Consider the following 19988-nt stretch of genomic DNA (forward strand, 5'->3'; position numbering starts at 1 on the left):
AGCCGGATTCTACCCGCGCCGGCTCAGCTCGGCCCCTTCCGCCTCTGATTGGATGGCGGCCGGGAGCGGGGGCGGGGCTTCTGGCTTGACCGCCCCTCTCGGGCGGGGCTGGCCGGGGAACGTTCGCGGGGTGTAGGGACCGTGAGCGTGGAGCCAGGCGCGCGAGCCGCGTTGTGCCCACGCCCCTTTGGAATGCCAGGCCCCTCCCCGCTCCGTCTCTCGCCACAGGCTGCGGGGCCGCCTAGCAGCCGGTGTAACGTCAGTTTGAAGAGAGAGGGCAGCGGCGACATCAAAGGTTACTGCGCATGCTCAGTTCATCTGCGCATGCTCGGTGCAGCCAAAGTCGGGAATCTGGAGCGGTCACTGTTTCCGTCGTTACACCGGCAGGGCTCTAGCCCGGGCTACGCTGGTTCAGGGGTTGGCTGGGACCGGCCGCCCTGAGCACGGCGACGCCCTCGGAGAGAGGCTCTGTCGGGCGCGAAAGTGCGGCCGTGGAGGCCTAGCAGGGGCAGCGGTGCTGTGCCTGGCGGGCTCCCGCCCTGCCTTTCCCGCTGCAAGACACCGCTCTGCGCCGGGCAGATCGAGGGGCTCAGGCTCGTCCCGCTGCCTCAGAAACAGGACCAGCCTGGCGGCACCGCGGGTGTGGTCGGTAGGCAGCCCACAGGCCGCAGCCAGATGCTTTTGAATGGACCCCCACATCTTTGTATTATTTACTCGGGAGTCTAGACCTTGAGTGTATCTCCCGGCCCAAGACAGTTGACAAAAGTATTTGACTACTGCTGCGAGCCTCTGGTGGAGGTGGGGTAAGTGTTGGTGGTGTAGGTCCCTATATCGTCTGGAGCAAGGCTGTAGTGTGTACACTGATGGATGTAATTCGGTCAGTGTAAGCTACTTTAGGTCACCCTGTGTAGTGTAGCCCAGGCCTTAGCTCACAGTTTGGGTTAGGTGGTGGAAGAGCTGCCCTGGAGACTGGCCCTGCTGCAGCGCTGTCTTCTTTACATATAACAACTTCAACTACAATCTCATGCTTCCCACCCCCATTCACCACTCATGTAAATTACATCCATGTTACAGCTCTCCATGCTGAAGGTAGCAGAGCTTCAACTTCTTTGCTACGTATGAAAAATAAAACACACCCTCCCCCAAACTACAGCAAACATGCTCTTTGAGTACAACGTTAATTTTTACAAGTAACAGTTAATTGCTTTATGAATTATTATGTGCTGTCTGCCTGCTATTCCCCAAGAGCATCTTTTGGAAGTTTTGCCCTGAGAGAGCAAAGCTTTTTCTGGTTTAAGAGCCGATACTTAAAAGTGCTCTAAAATCTAAAGTAAAATCTTTATATGCATGTAGAAGTCCTGTCAAAGAATATAACATTAAATGGAAGGAAGCTGAAAGACTATAGGAGGCAGCAGCATTGACTAATACTGAGCTAGCATACTGTTGTCAGTCAAAGCAGTAACTTAAGTTTATTGTGGAAAATAAAACAAATTTCAGTTTCCTTCCATAATTCATTCTAGCTACACAAAACAAAAGTTTCAGACATCAGTTTCTTCCCTCACATCACTAGTTTCTGTAAAAAGGGGTCTCAAGGAAATGGCAAACACTATAAAAATAAATTGTCATTGGGTTGTGTTAGTGGTACAAAAGTCGGTGGGGGTCTATTAAGGGGTTCCTCAGATATAGTCTCCCACTAAGGAGTTGATTTTAATAAACTGCACCTGAAAAGTAGTATTTCTAATGAGGGGTGTGTACTGAAGAGTTGGGGTCATTTGTTCAATCACCCCTAAAATAAGATGCTCTTATAAGATTTTCAGATTCTTACAACTTTTTTGGTGCAGAGCTAGGGGGAAAAAAAAACCTATAAACTGTTCGACACTTAAAAATTAGATTGACCTAGGCCATGAAAAATTTCACACCTTGAGCTCTGTAGTTAGTTTGACCTAACATAGTATAGATGCAGCTAACTCAATCTAATTTTCAAGTGTGAAATTAATAGCATGGACCGCCCCAAGATCAACAATTGAACAGTAACAAGGACCCATTTAGAAGTATTTAAAAAGTCATTGCACTACAAAAGCTTTAGTACCCCAGTTGCATTGTTCTCATTCAGCTGAAAATATCTCTTTGAAATTAATGGTCTATTTCATAACTCCCTGAGCTTCCTGTGCTGAAAGTGAAGTGCAGAGCCTCTTCTCCACCTACTAGGCCAGACTGCCCTGGGTCTAGCTGATACATGAACTCCTCACTGCACCACCAAATTTCCTCCTCCCCATGCCCCTTCCAACTTTACCAGGCAGGTAAAGGTGACTGGTATGGGGGTGTATGGGTTCACAGCAACAGTGGATATGGAGTGGTCAAAAGCAATGGGCATGGCAGAGGAATTAGAGCAGTGAAGGAAGTATGGGAGCATTGGAACAGGAAAGGGGGTTTGGAAGGTTATAGGAGGGTATTGCTGCCCTTTTGTCAACTTTTGCCCCTCAGTGCTGTATGCTGGCACAGATGCTGAGTTCTGAGAGGGCAGTACACCCCTAGATGATGATCCTCAATAATATAAGGAATTTCAGAAACCCTGTTCGATGACGAGAGCTTTAATGAAGAGCTAGGTTTTAAAAAATGTCATTTTTTCAGATTATCATCAAAGGGCCCTTTTATGCTGTGGAAGCTCAGCAGCAGTGACATCAGAGGGAAAGAAGAGCATCTTCCCCTGCAATGACATACTGGCTGGGGGAGAGGACGTGGAGTCATCTGTGCCCTCCTGCCCTCCCCTCCTGCCTTTTCCTACAAATACCCCTCACCCCTAACAGTTCATCTCCATGCCTGCTCCACTAAGCTGATGGAGGGGGCTCCAGGTCTCTCTTTTCCGCCACTGCTGCTGTTCCAGTGATAAAGGGGAGGTCAGAGCAGTGCAGGAAAAAGTTGGACAGGCAGTGAGGAGACCATTCCAGCCAAGTGCATTCTCTGGCTGGAGTAATAATTGTCAAGGAGCCTGAGGGAGTTTAGGGGCAGAGTTGGCCTGCAGAATAGGAGAGTGCTGAGAAAATATTTAAAAAACAAAACCAAGGAAATTAATGGCCCAGAAACATTATTAACATAGAGTTAAGGTTGCCCAATGCTGCCTTGTTCTCTTCCAGAATGTGGGGAATGGCTAAACTTAAGCTTCTGAAAATTGGGAAATAAGTTAAAGTAACAAACTTATATCGCTGAAAACTATGATATAGATACATACCACCCCCACATTGCAACCTTAATTCTGCCCTCAGTGATGCCCCAATATGCCAAAACCACACAGACTAGCACTCTACCCTTACAAGTGCTGCAGGACACTTCAGGAGTAGAGTAGGAACCTCTGATAAGGAGAAACTTTCAGTTATGAAGAATACTCATTTTCCCCCAATAACCTTAAACAAATTATTCAAATGTAGCCTATGTACAAGTTTCCAATGAATTTGAACTACATGGAAAGATTGAGGGAAGAGTGTGTTATTGTGTTACTGAGAGCACTATGGGAAAAATTGGTCTGATGCTGGTTGATAAATTTCATGAAGGATCTATTTTTAAATAATTTTAATTCCTAAAACTAGTTGAGTTGTTTGTGAATTCTGAGAAGAAAATTCATTTTGTACTCAAAGAGTAACTGCTGTATTTTGGGGGAGGGGGGGAAGGAGGACATGCTGTATTTTGAGGGACTCGGTCTCTGTTAAGTGCAAAATTCAACCTTAACTATGGAGTCGTTGCTTCATGATTAAGGCTGCAAGTTTGTCACAGAAGTCACAGATTCTGTGACCTCTGTGACTTCTGCGGCAGCTGGTATGCCTGGCCCAGAGGCCATCTGAGCAGCTCAGGCAGCCCCTGGGTCAGTTGCACTGGGATAGTCTCGGGTCACTGTGTCCCCCTCCCCCAGAAACATCAGGAGTTTGGGTGTGGGAGAGGACCAGGTTGGGGCACGGGAAAGGGTGAGGGCTCTGGGTGGTGTTTACCTTGGAGGGGCTCCCTAGAAGCGGCAACATCCCCCTCCCTTGGGTCCAAGGTGGAGGTGTGGCTAGGCAGCTCTGCGCACTGCTTCTGCCTGCAGGCACCACCTACTCAGCTCCCATTGGCCATGGTGCCCGGCCAATGGGAGCTGTGGAGCCGGTGCTCATGGTGGAGGCAGCGCAGAGTTCTTTTTATTTACTGCCCGTGACTAAAACATAGCCTTATCCATAATATAAACACCATAATATCCTTTCCAAATACAAGTTATTTACACATTAGTGACACATTTGCCTCAAAATCAAGTCCACATACATATGATAAATGTTAAACATTTATAAATGCTACATATACATTACTATTAACAAACAGTACATTACCAAAAACTCTCTCTCACATCTGATTGCATGATTACTACCTATAATATATGTAAAACACAGGGCAGTGCCAGGGACCCTTACCTTTCTTCAGCACTAAATTGGCAAAAGTGACTAAAATAAAACCATATAAATGTTTTGACAGGGGAAAGCATTACTCATTTATGATGCCAAGGATAACAGCAGACAATTCTGATTCAATGTCATATGTTTAAACTTGTGGTAATAACATTGCAAATACTACGTTTGGAAACTGATCCAAAACAAAAAAGAGTATTTTAATGTTTTTCATTTATTTTCAAGAAAAAAAATCACATTTAAATTACAACTTAATCAGGTACTTAATTTTGTTCTTATGTATAGGATTAATAAACTTTGTTCTGAAATTGGGACCTTATTTGTTGTAATAGTCTATATGGTAAATAATTGCATATTCAGGATTTTGTGAAATGGGTCATTGGGAAATATGAAGGAAAGACATTTATAAAAAAACATTATTTACAAAAATGATATCCACATATTTGTATCCTAATCTATAAGGCCAGTAACATTTAAAATATGTTGTTTCATGATTATCCTCAACAAGTCAATACAACACATTCATATTACCAGTGGTCAAATACAAAGCTTTGCTGCAATACGTTAAATGCAACAAATCTTTGTATCTTTTACAGTTTTTCTCTGAGAACATTAGGTAAGCAGCAAAGTTTTCATCACAGACTAAGCAGTAACTAGGGCATGTTACAAAGATACAGTATATTTAATTGCATGTGTAGGCTAAAAGGCCAGACTAACTTTTTAACTTAAATCTTAAAAATATACTTGTGAAACTTAATCCACATATTTAAACATTTTATACATAAGGTATTTTATAAAACAATATATAGGGTAGTACACTTGGAAATCCAGTTCATTTCTGGGACTCAGTGTGGGTGTTTGGAGCATTACTAACAACATAAGAATTAGTAAATAGGGCCTAATCCTGTAAATACTTGCACTCATGCTGAAAGTTAAGTATGTGTGAAGTTCCACTGGAGACACACACAAATGTTTGAGGATTAGGGCTTTACACTGTAATATCTTAATTTGACTCAATCCACTCAATGACAACGTACATTTTGACAGAATTTCTCTGACCTGAAGTAATTGGTTGATGATATCATCTTTGGAAAATCTTGGACTTCCTATAAGATGCCTATAAGATTTCTACTTTCTTAGGTATACAGTGGGGGAGAAAGACGTGGTTTTAAACACTGCACTTTTGGCTTAAGAATTAAACTTCAATATCTCATTTACACAAAGATTTGCCAAGCAACTTGTAAGAAACAAGTAAGTTAATTTCAAACAGAGGATCAATAATATTCTAGACCCTCTCATTAAAAATGCTGATTCTGGACTGACTTTTCACATACCTCTTGGCTTGTAGTGAAGTCCTGCTTATATGTAAACCTTTGAATAATGTCACCAAACGAATACTTGAAATTGTCAAGAAAAATTGACCAAGCAGGGACATCTGTACTCCCACTCTTAAAGGGGAAAATCGCACAGGGAGAGACCATTGCCTAACATTTCTATTGCTCATTTCTAGCCATGTTTAATGGTGCAATAACTAAAATACTGACTAGCATAAAAGATGTCCAACTCCACAAAAATTCTCTTCCTAGTAAACTTGTAAGGAAACAAAAACTCTGGTTTTGGAATGAAGTCTTTTGAGAGAGTAATTTCCTTTTAGGAAAATAGCATTTTGTGTGATAATATATATTTTGGTCACGGTAAGCTTTAAAATGAAGATTTTAAAACAAAATCTTATGTAAAAACAAAGACCATTAATAAGAGTTGGGGAAATAAATCTATATTCCATATATCGAACTGGTTCTGTTAAGTCTATGCCAAAACAGATGTCAGAAGTTTAAGTGTGACAATATTTTGTACTGTATTTAGAAAATTGTCAAGCTATTTCAAGTTCTGTAAATGCAGAATTCTGAGTACCTCTCAGTGAAGTGCATACAGACAGGAACTGTACTCAATTTAATGTCAAGTTACTAGCTAGAAAAGTGAGGAACGAGAATGGCGTGAAAGATCAGAGGAAAACCATCATTACCTTTTTATGTTGCATTGTAAACATTCAGTAAAAGATGTTTCACATTGTTCCTCTCAGGCTAACAATTACTGTTTATTGTGATCCAGTCATTTTAAAATGTCTTTGGTTCAAAACATTAAGCAGCGATTGTTCGTATTATGCTTATGCTGAAAAGATCTTAGAAAGAACTGTTAAAACATTTGCACAGGGTCATTCACCGGTGTCATCTTGTGTGTAGCTCTTTAACATTAGTATTTCAATTCAACAAAATGCCATTATTAATAGGTGTTTGTTAGTCTACAATTTTGTTGTAAAAAACTAAAAATATATTTTTCACTTTAAGGCCAAAACCTTTTAAGGGTCTCAGGCCAGCCTTCCATTTTGCTTATCTAGAGGACAGTAGGTGCAATAAATTGTGAACCCAAATTATATTATTTAAATACTCAACAACTTGATTTTTGTGGGTATATAAATACCTAAATGCCATGATGTGCACCTACAATTAATTCTGCTCATTATTTACAAGTACAAAACTGCAAGAGCAAATGAGTGAGACCACTTTTTAAAACTCAACACTAGCAGTTCAAAATAAATATCTAATACTGATAACATTAAACAAAGCAAAAGCTGGACCTTCATTGTCAAAAGTGCAGATGTACATAATTTCAGTTATACATTTTTAATGACAGTTTCTCCAGCCCAGACTGCAAATATTGCATCATCCTTCCAACAGATGGCAAAGGGAAATAAATCCTGAATTTTTTTTTGCAATGTCACTCCCTATCAGAGAGTGAAGGGACTCCCTTCCAGTCCTGTCTCTAGCAGGCTGAAATAACTTTCTGGTTGGTTGAACATAACTCCCTGTCTACAAGGCTATGCTTCTGGGACAAATATTTTGTGTGTCATTTAAGTTGCATAGGTTATACAAAGGGACCTTAATGGATCTGAGCAGAAATAGGAGCTTTGTGGCAAGTAGCCTTAAAACAAAAAGCTACACAGAAAGGAAGTGGTATTTGAGAAGAAAAATAATCAAAAACCAAGTCGGGTACTTATTATATGGTAGTATTTCATAATATAGAATGATTTTCCATAGCTATTAAGGGAAACATAAAGGTGGCCTAAAGAAGACTTGCATAAGGAGGACTGTAGGCTAGCTGAAAATTGATATAGTACGTATGCCCACAGTCAATGTGTTTAGGCCAAATATTTGGCTTTCCTTAGACATATACTCTGATGACGAATGCTACCCAGTTCTATTTAAAAAAATAAAACCACACAACTCTGTCATTACGATTGAATGGAAACTTCATTTTGAGGTGGGACCACCAAAAAAAACTCCTAGCTAGCAAAATCTCCATTTCTGATACTGTTACGTACCATACAAGGGAAACGAGAACTCTGGAGTGACACATTCACATACAATGGTTACCAAACTGAAAAAGAAAAGAATGAATATTCTTAACATCTAAAAGACCCAAGTCTGCAGTCATCATGGAGGTAAAAGCTCCAGCTCAATTCAATGGGAGTCTTGCCTGTATTGAGATTTTACAGGCTCAAGCTATCAGAAACAATGGAAGAAAAAGCCGACAGTGACAACTAGCTGAGTACATCCTTTTAAGAAGACAGTCTACTTCTGCTATTTTATTTAACCAGGCAAAGACATGGACCCAAATCCAAACCTGGATCCAGATCTGAATTTTGCTAATGGTCGCTATCTTCACAATGGGCCAAACCAAACCCTGGATACGAGTGCTGCTGAACTTAAAAGAGCTTTACTCCCAGTTAATAACTCTGGGATACTTGAAATCAGAGTCAAGGTTTGCAGCTTCAGCCTACCTTTAGAGAAAAAATATTCTACTTGAGCATATTTTAATAAATTTGTGTAAATGTGGATGCTATTTAGTTATTGAAAACTAAATCACACTATTTTAAAACAAGTTTTATGTTCACACATGTTCTTCTTCCAGGGATCTTGTATGTAGCAAAAAGAATGTATTTCCTGAATGGAACAGAGGTATACATATGTAAATAATACCTTAACTATACACCATCTTCTGAGATGGAGTTTGGTGGTTTTGAATTCTTTTGACTTTGTAAGGTAATGTCATATCTTACTGTATAGTTTCTTGCCATGAATAGGAAGCTTCCACTAGCTGCTAATGTAACATGATAAATCAGGTGTAGGACTATTATACTCCCCTCATGCTCAATATTGGCATCTAATATCTCCAAAACTGCTGCCCATACATCCTTTTCTGTTAGTGTCAGCTCACACTCAAGTCATGGGAGAAGGTCAAGTGTTCTTAAGCATCAAATATCAAGATATGATTAACACATTTAAATTCCTCCACCCTGAACAGGCCCACTGCTGGAAGAGTAATAAAGTCTGCCAGTTGCGTCAATGGCAATGGTAAACAAAGACCTGAACCTAGACGCTAGTCTTTTACTACCACTATGAGGAGCAGGGCAGCCCGGGGGGGGGGGCAAGTGGGGCAATTTGCCCCAAGCCCCGCAAGAGCCCCATGAGAGTTTTTTGGGCCCCTGGAGCGTGATCCTTCATTCGCTCCAGGGGGGGCCCGGAAAACTCCTGGAGCTTCTTCCGCTCCGGGTCTTTGGGGCACTTCGGCAGTGGGTCCCGGAGAGGAAGGACCCCCCACTGCTGAATTACTGCTGAAGTGGGGGCCCCCTGCCGCTGAAGACCCCAGCCCCCCTAAATCTTCTGGGCGGCCCTGATGAGGAGGCGTTAACAGGGATGTAAGAAGGCATATATTGGTGGAGTTTTCTCACAAAAGAAACTAAAGGGTTTGATTTGTTTGGATGGAAAAAGATGACACAAGTAAGTGATACTGAAGAAAAGCCTGTTTGTCCTTAACATATTTGACAAACAGTTCTTGAACAATTTCTCCATTTGGCAATTACACTGCCAGTAGAGGGGAGAACCTGGTGATCTCGGACACTCTGGCCCAAATCCTTCCAACCTGTCATGCTGTGCTTGATGCAAGTCAGGGGTTGGGATGGGTAGCCAAATATGATGTTAAGCCATCTCTGTGGGTCTCTGATCCTGGAACTTTGCCCCAGTCCCCAGACTTTAGGCTGCTCTCTTTTACATCAGTTGCCAACAGCCCACAGGCTCTGTACTAGCAACTAGTGATCAGCCAAGATGATCCTGAGCCTATGTGCCTCCTTCACTGTGGGGTAGGTGAGTGATTTAGGTACCACTATGGCAGCCTTGGAGCATTGGAGAATTCAAGTATACAGTCAAGCCAGGTTTAAATCTGCTTTGTTCCACTGGAGCACCTCAAAGCAGAGTAACAGGCTGGAGAGTCTGATGCTATAAACTCGAGATGCAGAACACAGACCTAATGTATAAAACTCTGGAGCCTTTGTTTTCTTGAGAGACAGAAGGAAGGAAGGAAAGTAGACTTGAAACGTATCCATCTAGCCCAGAATTTCTATACATTTCTACCTACCGCACATTATGAGAATTGTGATTAAGGGCTCAGTTTGCGGTCTACATACTTTGCTTGCTCACATCTGAACATATGAATGCAATTTGCATGCATACACACTTGGTCAAAAGCTCATCTCACCAGTATCTAGCCAGTATCTAGCCATGTACGAACAAGGGTGCAAATGCACACTTACTCAAAGGCTGGAAATCAGATACATGATGCTGGTAAAGGGTTTTGAAGGACAGGACTATATAAGTGCTAAATAATATAATTTTGGACAGCCTGGCACAGTGCTAAAGACACTCATTCAAAGAGCAGAAAATGCTGAACATAAGCTTGGGCAGAACAGCGTATAAGACTGGTCTTTTCAACAGAACTTCCCTAGTTATATGATCTTTTTTAATAATGAAAATTGTAGTGATGGATGTAACTATAGATTTGGTTAAATCAGTCTTTCAGTTCTTGAAACAAAGTTCTGGTTACTGCACATACTTGTTTTTCTTTGTGAAAATGTCCTGTTAGCCTCACCACAGTTTAGTCAGTGTAGGATATTCTTCTGCTACTCGCTATGAGAGTTTTCCTGAACTGAACTGAGTTTGCAATATATGGATAACCTCTGTCCACAAAGAGCTAGCATTTACTACTTTTTTTTATACTTTTGATGTAGTAGAGGTGTATATGTGTGCAGGTACCTAGAATCTGGTCTATTCGTATTCAGTTCATATCAGGGAGGCTATGCAGTTTAAGTACAGTTACTGAAGATGTGTGTGTCATACTACAATACACACACTGTACTCCTGTCAAAAGTTACATTAGTTTTAGTGGACATTTTATAGTATAAATAGAGCAAGTTCTTTTTTGCAACATTTTAAAAAGCTGCCGTTTGTGTTCATCATTATCAAGTTCTAAATCTCCTTAACATAAAATATAAAATGAGTTACATGGGTACCAGTAATATTTACATTTAAAAAAAAACATTTTTGTATGGATTACAATTTTTGAAGCTTGGTTTGCAAATTATGTATTGTATATTTCATAAACTGATTTGAATAACTTCTCTTTTCTTGTAGGTTTTTATTTTTAAATTACCAGCCCTATATTCAATTCCTATTTCAAACAGATGTTGGTTGTATAGTCAATACAGTCATATTTCCAATCAGGGAAAAAAATCAAACCAGACTGGCAAATATCCTATTTAGGAATACTATCATGTTCATTTTTAAATCTTTGGAGTGTGTATGAATGTTGATAACTTAATTGTATTTTAATCTCTACTCTGTTACATTTTATTTTTTGTGAACATGCACAAACCAACAAAAGTTGATTATCTTTAACATACATCTTGAGTTATTAATCTAGGACTCTGCTCAGAGTGTCAATATTTCCAGGTTTCTTTATTTGCTCTCAGTAATTTTAAAATAAAGGTGCACTTTAAAAAAAAAACACTAAAATTTCAACTGCTAATAAGCACTTATCAATATGTGTGATCTGGGACAGGAACATGAAAATAATGTTTTTATTTTTGATTGACATTTTTGAGCCTGTTGTTGGCAACTTTTGGGACCCTAATGATATGGGGAATGAATTCAGAGGCTGAAAATTAGCATTATTCGGTATTACACATATTTCTATAATACATCATTATTAATGGATATTCCTGTTGTTCTCTGTGTACCTCAACATTAGAACAACTTGAATGTTTAATTCTGAACAGACATTTCATTTTCACACAGCACAATTCTTACATTAAAACTGGACAGAAGCTACCTTTCTACCATTTCAGCTGACAAGCCATTAATGTCACAAATGACATCACTATGTTTGCCAGCAGTAGGCTAAGACAGGCCAATTTTACCTCAAAAATAAATTTCCAATTGCATTTCACACAGTAGTGGGTCTGTGTCACAAAATGTAAGTTGCATTTGGATCCCAACTTTGTCTAGAGCTGGGGGTGTTTGGATCAAGGTCTTGATTCAGGCCCATCTTTAATTTTGCAGTTCATCCAAGATGAGACATGTTCCTCACTCAGTGATTTTTCAAAGTATAAAAGCAAGATGTAGACACCTGGTTTATCACAGCAGATGAAGATTTGTGAAATTAATATTCTATCACACTCTAGTATGACAGAACTGAAGAGAATTGTGAAGACAAACATAACCACCTTTTTCTGCTGAAGACTGGCTCACTTATTAAGACTGCACATTGTTAAATCTGCATTTCATGAAGTTTTCTTTAAAATAGTTTGCTATCCAAAAGAAAAATTTCTCATCTTAGAACCCCAGAGAAAATCTTGATTGACATTCTGCTCTCCTTACATGCATGAAAGTCAGTTCCACAAGCACAAAGTAGTATAGTGGAATTGAAATTGACTATGCCAATCTCAGAAGAAACATATAGGGCCAAATTTTCAGCCACAGACTCCAATTTTAAACACCTACTGTTACGCGTGCAACTATTTCCCCCAAGTACAGCTATTTTCTTATGCAAATGAGAAAACTGGGTATAAGATCTGCATGTATAAATGTGTACATTGTGCACACAAAATAGACAATGGGCACAGTTAGCTGCCAAACTAACTGTTAACCCCATTTTTGTGTTTCCCTTTATGATATTGTAATTTAGCTCACATTACAGTTCTAGCATTTTTTAACACTGATTACCAAAATAAATAAATATATAAAATAAATAAAACCACAGACCTGACAAGCTGTGTGACAAATATGCAGTGGGAGCACTTTAAAAGTTTTTACTGGTTCTACTCGTCTGGTCTACTACAGACACAGGAGTTAGCTCTCTCAGTTCAAAATATTTGAAATATAACCATTGTAACTACTCAGTCTTTGCACAACACAAAATCATCCAGTTGACAAGATAAAAGACAGTGAGTTAGGAGACCTGTATTCTCTTTCTGACTCTGCCATTGACTCAACTCTGTCACCTTGGGCAGGACTTAAATTTTCAGTGCCTCAGTTTCTCCATGTGTAAAATAGAGCTAAATCCTTCTTCACTTATATAAAGCACTTTATGATCTATGGATAAAAAGTTCAGTATCAGGGCTACATAGTAGGGTTATATTACATTCTCTCTCTCGTTATCTTTGTGGGGGGGTTGCTTGCTTGCTCAGGCTCTTGATTATTGAGACAAGGAACTTTTCTTACATGTCAGTGAAGCATCTTGCATAGGGTGCTCCAAAATTCCCTAACAAACAGCATTGCAAAAGTGGAGGTGGTTGCTGAAAATGTGCCCTTTAATACAATTACTGTCTGTGGACATACAGACTCTTGTAGGCTCGGAGTCTTAAACGGCCTGCTCCTTTAAGAATCTATACATTTGTGAAGTGTTAGAATATTGAGAAGAAACAAGAGTCCATAAAAGTAGAAGATAGCATTTGGAAAAGTTGCATTATTTGTTATGAAGTTTGAAATAAGTATTTTAAGAAGTATGGACATTGGGTTTTAGTATTTGGGTTGATGGGGTTTTTTTGGGGGAAAATATGTTAGAATCTCAGCATTTATTAAAATATTCTTTTGGAGTTAAACCAGCTAAACAAATGAAGATAGTGCTTTTATTTAGCACTATTATAAGACATACTAAGGACTGAAGAAAAAGTAAATCAGTTTGAAGGTTCTCTTTAACTCTCTTTTTTTCATGAGGCACCCCCTTTTTAACAGCTACCAGTATTGTATTTAAATCGTATATATATTGACAAAATGTAATCTACCTCTGTAAGCATTGTGCCATTCAACAGTACTACTATTAAATTTGTATACCACAGTTTAAATTACATCCATTTCATGAATGGTAAAATTCTAAAACTCAAGTGTCTAACTGCCAAAATACAGCCTTACTGGAATGAGTACAATTTACAAATACAATAATTACATTTTAAAACCATTAACAATGTTACATCTAGAAGTAAATACTGTAGGACTGGTCAAGACGGTGTCTTCTCAGGAAAAAATGCTGAAAGTCGCTGACACTTCCAACAGAAGTGCCCCAAGTGCAGGATTTAGTTCATTCCCTTAAACCGTAATTCAAGCCCATTCCACACAGAAGTCCTTGGTTATATGGATTTTCCATATACTTGCATAAGCTTCCACTAGTTATCAGCCAAGTATTTTCCTATAAATAGAATGTGTTAAAACAACAGGTTACTGGGCATATGATTTCCCCCATCTATTTTGTAACTAGATCCATAGCAAAGTTAAACAGTGATACATGATCTCACCCTGGTTCCACAGTGATGTAGTCCTGGTTTTACACTGATCACTGCAAAATCACACCCTGATTGTGTTTTTTGAATATGCATCTGTCTGACTCATTTACCAAATGCCACATTTCACACACACGTGCTCATTTTCTCTGTCCTAGAGGAATCCAGATGCAGGAAGTCCACTGAGAGCAGGGGTCCAGTGGCACATTACCTCCCCCCTCTACTCCACCAAGGGGCCTGAACCCAGACAATACTATTCACAAACATGAAAGAAGTGGGGTTGGGCCAGCCTGGCTGGGAGCTGTGCTTATTCAATACATATCCTGTGAAGATTCTGCCAGTGAAATGCCTATAGATCCCTTTATGGCACTTAAAACTGCTGTCCCTGGCGTAAAACCCATTGGAGACCAGTGGTGATACCACTGCTTGCCTCTCTTGTGCCTTCGAGAGTGAATCAAAACATTAGGCCAGAGTTTACTTTTACTAGATGTAGGCAACAATAGTGAAAACTACTCAATCATTGTTTTTTTTAATATGTACATGTATGACGGTCAGGTCTGCTCCCTGGATGGACACATACATACATGTACACATACATACATGCACAAGAAGGGGGCAAGCAGGGGCATGGCCCCCCAATAATCAATGGGGGCACAGAGCTCTGAGGGCTGTGGTAGGTGCACAAAATGTGCCCCTCCTAAAGCCATCAAAATGTTATTCCTGAGCACTTCCCTGCACACATGCTCACACACACGCATCCCCTTCCAATCTTGTCCTTCATGCCTTTGAGAGTCAGTAACATGTACCAAGAGCAAAACAGAGCCCAAACTCAAAGAGCTGAAGAAGTTTAGCAGGATATATTAGCAATTTTTCAGAACGATATCTGCCTCTTGCTCAGTTGGCAAAGCAGTGATGTCTCTTCAATGTTTAATTTCTAATAGCTTGTGTATAGTTAAATAGACCTTTGAAGGATACAGTAAAACCAGTCTTAAGTAGTCATCCAAAGGGCCAACAAAAATCAATTACTTGGAAGTAGTAATTAATTTAACCCTGAACAAAATGATTCTAGAAATCTTCATGAAATTTTAAAGCAGCCTCTTAAGACAAGAGGTAGCTTTTGGGGATGGTTCCAAGTGTAGATTGTACAGTACTTTGTGCATGTGTGAACTCTTGGAAGAATTCTCCATATTCTCATTGGTTAAGGCACAAAATGTAGGTTTTTGGTAAAACAGTAATAAGTATTTTATACAGACACCTTTTATCAGAGCCCTATGTACAGGCGTTATCCCCTCTTCTTAGTACCTTATCTTGCAAACTCTTTCCTCACGGCAGGGATAAATGTATGGCGAGTGGCCAGCACCTGTGACTCTTACTGATACAACCCCCACCCAGTTAAGGGGTTTGTGACATGCTTACCTGCTGCAAATCTCTTTTTAATGAGTGAAAACCGGTATCCTGCTCCAACAAGTTCGATATCACAGCTGGAGAGAGTGCTCCCTTCACTCGTAAACTGCACTACCAATGGCGAAGGTTTGCTTGGTCCTTCAGATAGCTGGAATCTTGCCAGCAAAGAACCCACACCTTTCGATTAAGAATTCCAGAAGATCATTACAAGAGAGTAACGCATATACTGCTTCTGGGATGGCTCTTAGCATGGAATCCAAGTGGAATAGTAAATAACATTCTTTATTCCAAAAGTGCCCAGAAATAAATCTGGTTCCCCAAGTTATATAAATGGCAGCAAATGTACATGGATAAGAATATGAGCATTTCATCAAATCATACTTCAGCAGACTGTTACCTTTTCAGACTTTAGAAAGATAACTCAGATAGTAAATATACTGCAGGAGTCACACCAAATAGAAAGTACATGCAAGTGTGCTAGATCCCTAGTATGTGCAATATGACATGCTGAAGGGCAGCTGGCCCAAGGTGATACCTTGAGAATAGAAAATGTTATGAGGGAAAATAATGGGGATTACTCAATCTTGGAGACAGACTTGTAGGACCTCCAGGGGCTGAAGATACTCAACTGTAGAAACCAACTGGTTTCTCTTTGATGAAATTAGAGCCCAAACCATTACACATCTCTCTTTACACTCCTAAAATGGGCAGGAAAATGTGTGACCAAACAGTTACGCTGATATTGTTCACACTTTACATAGCTAATTTGCTCCTGGGCTGTGAACAGTATCCTATGTCAAGTTTAATCAGGAACTGATTTGTTGATGGATGTGAACAAAGATAAACTAGTCAATGTCTTTCATTAAAAACAATTAACAACTGACATCAATTCAATGTAAACTTGCATTATTACCTCCATTTTCTGATTTTTGAGAGATATCAGGAATCTTCCACAATATTCTTTGCTGTTCAGCATTCCTAAAAAAAAGGAACAAAATAGTGTAACTGTAGGAGACAATGGAGGTAATGAAGGAGCCCTTCTGAGTCATTTGCATTCTAGAATAGGTAGTGGGAGCAGTGCAAAATTTGTTGAAAATGCTTTCTTCTGGTTAGGAGTCTCATGAGGTTGTACTTTAGGTTTGGGACCAAAATGAATGTAACTGCCATTCTGGCAGCTATCTGTGCTGTCACTGATGTACAGTATTAGCTGCTGAGTTAATTCAAATAAATGCAAAAAATTATACTAATAATAAACTACTAAAAGGCAGTCTGGTGAAGTGGATAGGGACCAGACCTGAAAAATGTGAAGACCTGAGTTCTAGCCCCAACTCTGCCAATGACTTACTCTGTGACCCTGAGCAAATCACAAATTCTGTGCAACAGTTCCCCTATCTGCAGGATATGGACAATAATGCCTACCCATGATTATAAAATGCTTCGAGTTCTATGACGAAAAGCACTCTAAGTGCTAAATATCATTAATATTAAGATTACTTAAGTGACTTTCACCTTAATGCATGCTGGTTAAGATCAGATTGTTCATTTGTGAAAATGGCAGAAAAAAAAAAGAGTAGCATTTCATGTCTTCCTTTGCTCCAAAATGTAGATTCTAATGTTTAGCATCCCCATTGTGATCCTGCATGCCTCAGCTAGAGCCTTATAAATATCAGCATGTCTCTATACCTATTGGGGATGAAGTACTGTTACAATCACGAAAGTGACAGGGATGGCAAACAACAGGGAATGGCTTTGTTGAACTAGACTTTCATACCAAACAGCAGGTGGAAGCACAGCTTGAACTTTCATTACTCCTCCATCTATGGGAACTAGGAACTGGACATTGTTTAGAGCTACTGGTGTAGTCATTGCTTCTGTATTATATTTGTAGTCAATGCGAAGGTCAGTGCTTGTAGATTCACACCGCCAGCTCACTGCAAGGTTTAATGGAGTAGACTGTATACCCTGGGCAGATACCTTAGAAAATGACAGAAAAACAATATTTAGTTTCCTCAAGGATAGAGGGAGAAATCTGCATCTATGGATATAAATGTTGATTTTAGAGCAGGGAACTCCCCGCACTTCCCCAGTAAGTTTTTGTAAGGGACTCGGGTCACACCCAGTCCAGTGACTTGTGCAAAACTTCTTGTAATTCCTGTACTATTTCAGGCAATTTACTTTTTTTGTACTAGAGACAGGTTCTATTAATGCTACAATGTTAATTACATTTTTGACAAAATTTTACTTTGCAAAAGAGCTTACCTGGTATTTGAGCATATCCACATTGTAATATGTTGCTTGTGGTTTCTGTTCAGACACTTTTTTTAGATGAGTCATCAGATTTGGCATGTTTACCCAGAATTCCTTTGTGTTGGTATCAGTTTGTGTACTGTCACTATGGGTTTATAAAAAGGTAAAGGATGAGCTATTTTCATAAACAGACACTGTAAAAGGAAGTTCTCAAAATGATCGGAGGACATAATCTTGGGCATATTGTATAACAGGATTTAATTCTACACTTACAAAACAATGCCCTTCCATTTTTTGAAATGCTTCATGAGAACTCTACCTTGGCCTCAACTGTAAACATCTCCACAGATGTATTATGTATATATAACTTTGTAAATTAATTTCTCTTGAGAACGAGGGCCTAATAAGCACTGGCTAGAGCTGGACATAGTGAGAGAAAGCTCTTTTAAAATCTTCTACTCATCTGTCAGACGGGTATGTCTTTGGGGTGGCTAGCTTGCACTGCAGGACAGGCTACATTCTATTTTTAGCACACTAGCTTGGATGAGAGTTAGTGAGAATAGGTCTCCTCAAACTGGGAATTGCATCCTCAGTTCAAAGTGGACACATATCCAACATGAATTTAGTGCTTGAGAGAACTGCAGCATTGCCAGGGTAACATTTTCAAAAGTACTCAAGTGACTTAGGAACCTATGTTCCATTTTCAAAAGTGACTTAGGTGCTTAACGATGCAGAAAAGCACCTAGTGGGATTTTCCAAAGCACCTAGGTGCATAATCTCCCTTTGATTTGCATGGGAGTTAGGCATCTAGATGCTTTTAATAACTGACCTCTGAATTTACTTTAAAGTTTTGAACCCATAACCAGTGGTGAAAGCCTAATGCAGTATCACAATGCTTCTTCCATATGCAGTCTCCAACCAAGAGCACTAAATTGGTTTAACATCAACAATATTAGAGGCTCTTCTAAATGAAGCCCGAGGGGGGGCGGGGGAAGAGGGGTAGTTTGGTTGGTAGCCAGCCCCACAATTAGGGAAGCAGAGAGGTGGCTGGGTCCTGCACAGAGTGCAGATTGCCAAGATCTGAGGATCTGATCCATATCCAGGATAACTGCCAAATTGACTATAAACTAAGTCTTGTCAAATGCGCAAAGCAAATGAACAAGAAATGGCGGATTCATTGATCTTAGGCATTATTCAAATAACTAAAAAATTCAAGCTAAAATATTATTTTAAAATGAACTGTATCCTATTTAGCCTTATTCTCAATAATATTAAGAGAGATGGTTTTATGAACAATTCCACAGGTCAAGGTTTAAACCTCCATAGGATCGCAGTATTTTATTCCCTTGAAATGTTCCTTCTAATGCATCTACAGAGTAACATTTCTTGTAAGTCTCTACAACGTTTTTGTGAAATGATATTTACCAGCAGAGAAGTTGGGGATTTGGCAGGACGTGTTCTAACCTGTTGTAATTTATCACACGGAAGGTTAGAACAGACGGGGCTGGATTATTGGCGAAATGTCTGGTAATTCCTGCAGGAAACGACAGCACCATTTCTCCAGTTATCTTCACTATACATCTGCAAAATCAAATAAAAGGAGACAAAGGGAGAGAAGACAGAAAGCAGCTTAAAATATAGCCCAGGAAATGAATAATCTGGATCAAGCTAGGCATGATGGACATGGTGACATTTCATTCCTTTCCTATTATCCTGGAAAGAAAATCATCATCTTCCTAAAACAGCATTAGTCTGAATAGAGAAAAATGGGAAATGTGATCTTTCTGTGAATGCCTCTGGACTTGCTTTTAGAAACAATATGCTTTTCTCTTCATAACCGAAAAACAAAACCAACCATCTTAAATTGAACAGTTGCCAACAGCCTAATTTTGCTTGGGACAGCCCTAGCTTTCTGCTCTCTGACCCAGGGAACTGGAACTGAGCTGTAAATTTCATCACAGGTCCTGATCCAGACATATTTACTGCTGGCTTGTGGCTGCAGAAGCAGCCCACTTTCAGTGTCTCTGCTTGTACAAGGGGTGGGGGGCAGCCATCAGCACCCTTTCTAGCAGCAGCTCCAGCTCAGCCCATTTCCGCAGTCAATCAGCAAGGAAAAGGAATGAGTCCAGTTCAGATACAGTGAATGTCCAAAATGCAGGGATAGTTATTTTGAAAGAAGAATACAGAAGATTCTAGAAAGCATTGTTTCTGGGAGCCAGATCGCAAATATCAATGAACTTACC

At 39.8% G+C, this 19988-nt stretch overlaps 1 protein-coding gene across 5 annotated transcripts in view; it reads right to left on the reverse strand.

The window, feature by feature from the left end:
• Nucleotides 1-9094: 9094 nt before the first annotated feature.
• The window catches only part of SGIP1 (SH3GL interacting endocytic adaptor 1), a 142373-nt gene continuing 131479 nt past the window's right edge, over nucleotides 9095-19988 (reverse strand). For all 5 annotated transcript variants that reach the window (XM_030573329.1, XM_030573330.1, XM_030573331.1 and 2 more), the window contains 6 exons: nucleotides 19171-19326; nucleotides 17758-17890; nucleotides 17270-17472; nucleotides 16412-16476; nucleotides 15511-15675; nucleotides 9095-14003 (listed from right to left, as the gene is read on the reverse strand). In XM_030573329.1, coding sequence (XP_030429189.1) covers nucleotides 13981-14003; nucleotides 15511-15675; nucleotides 16412-16476; nucleotides 17270-17472; nucleotides 17758-17890; nucleotides 19171-19326 — 745 coding nt within the window. In that variant the 3' untranslated portion in view covers nucleotides 9095-13980. The remainder of the gene's footprint in view (nucleotides 14004-15510; nucleotides 15676-16411; nucleotides 16477-17269; nucleotides 17473-17757; nucleotides 17891-19170; nucleotides 19327-19988) is intronic.

Source organism: Gopherus evgoodei, chromosome 8 (genome assembly GCF_007399415.2).
Source record: "Gopherus evgoodei ecotype Sinaloan lineage chromosome 8, rGopEvg1_v1.p, whole genome shotgun sequence".
Lineage (NCBI taxonomy): Eukaryota > Metazoa > Chordata > Testudines > Testudinidae > Gopherus > Gopherus evgoodei.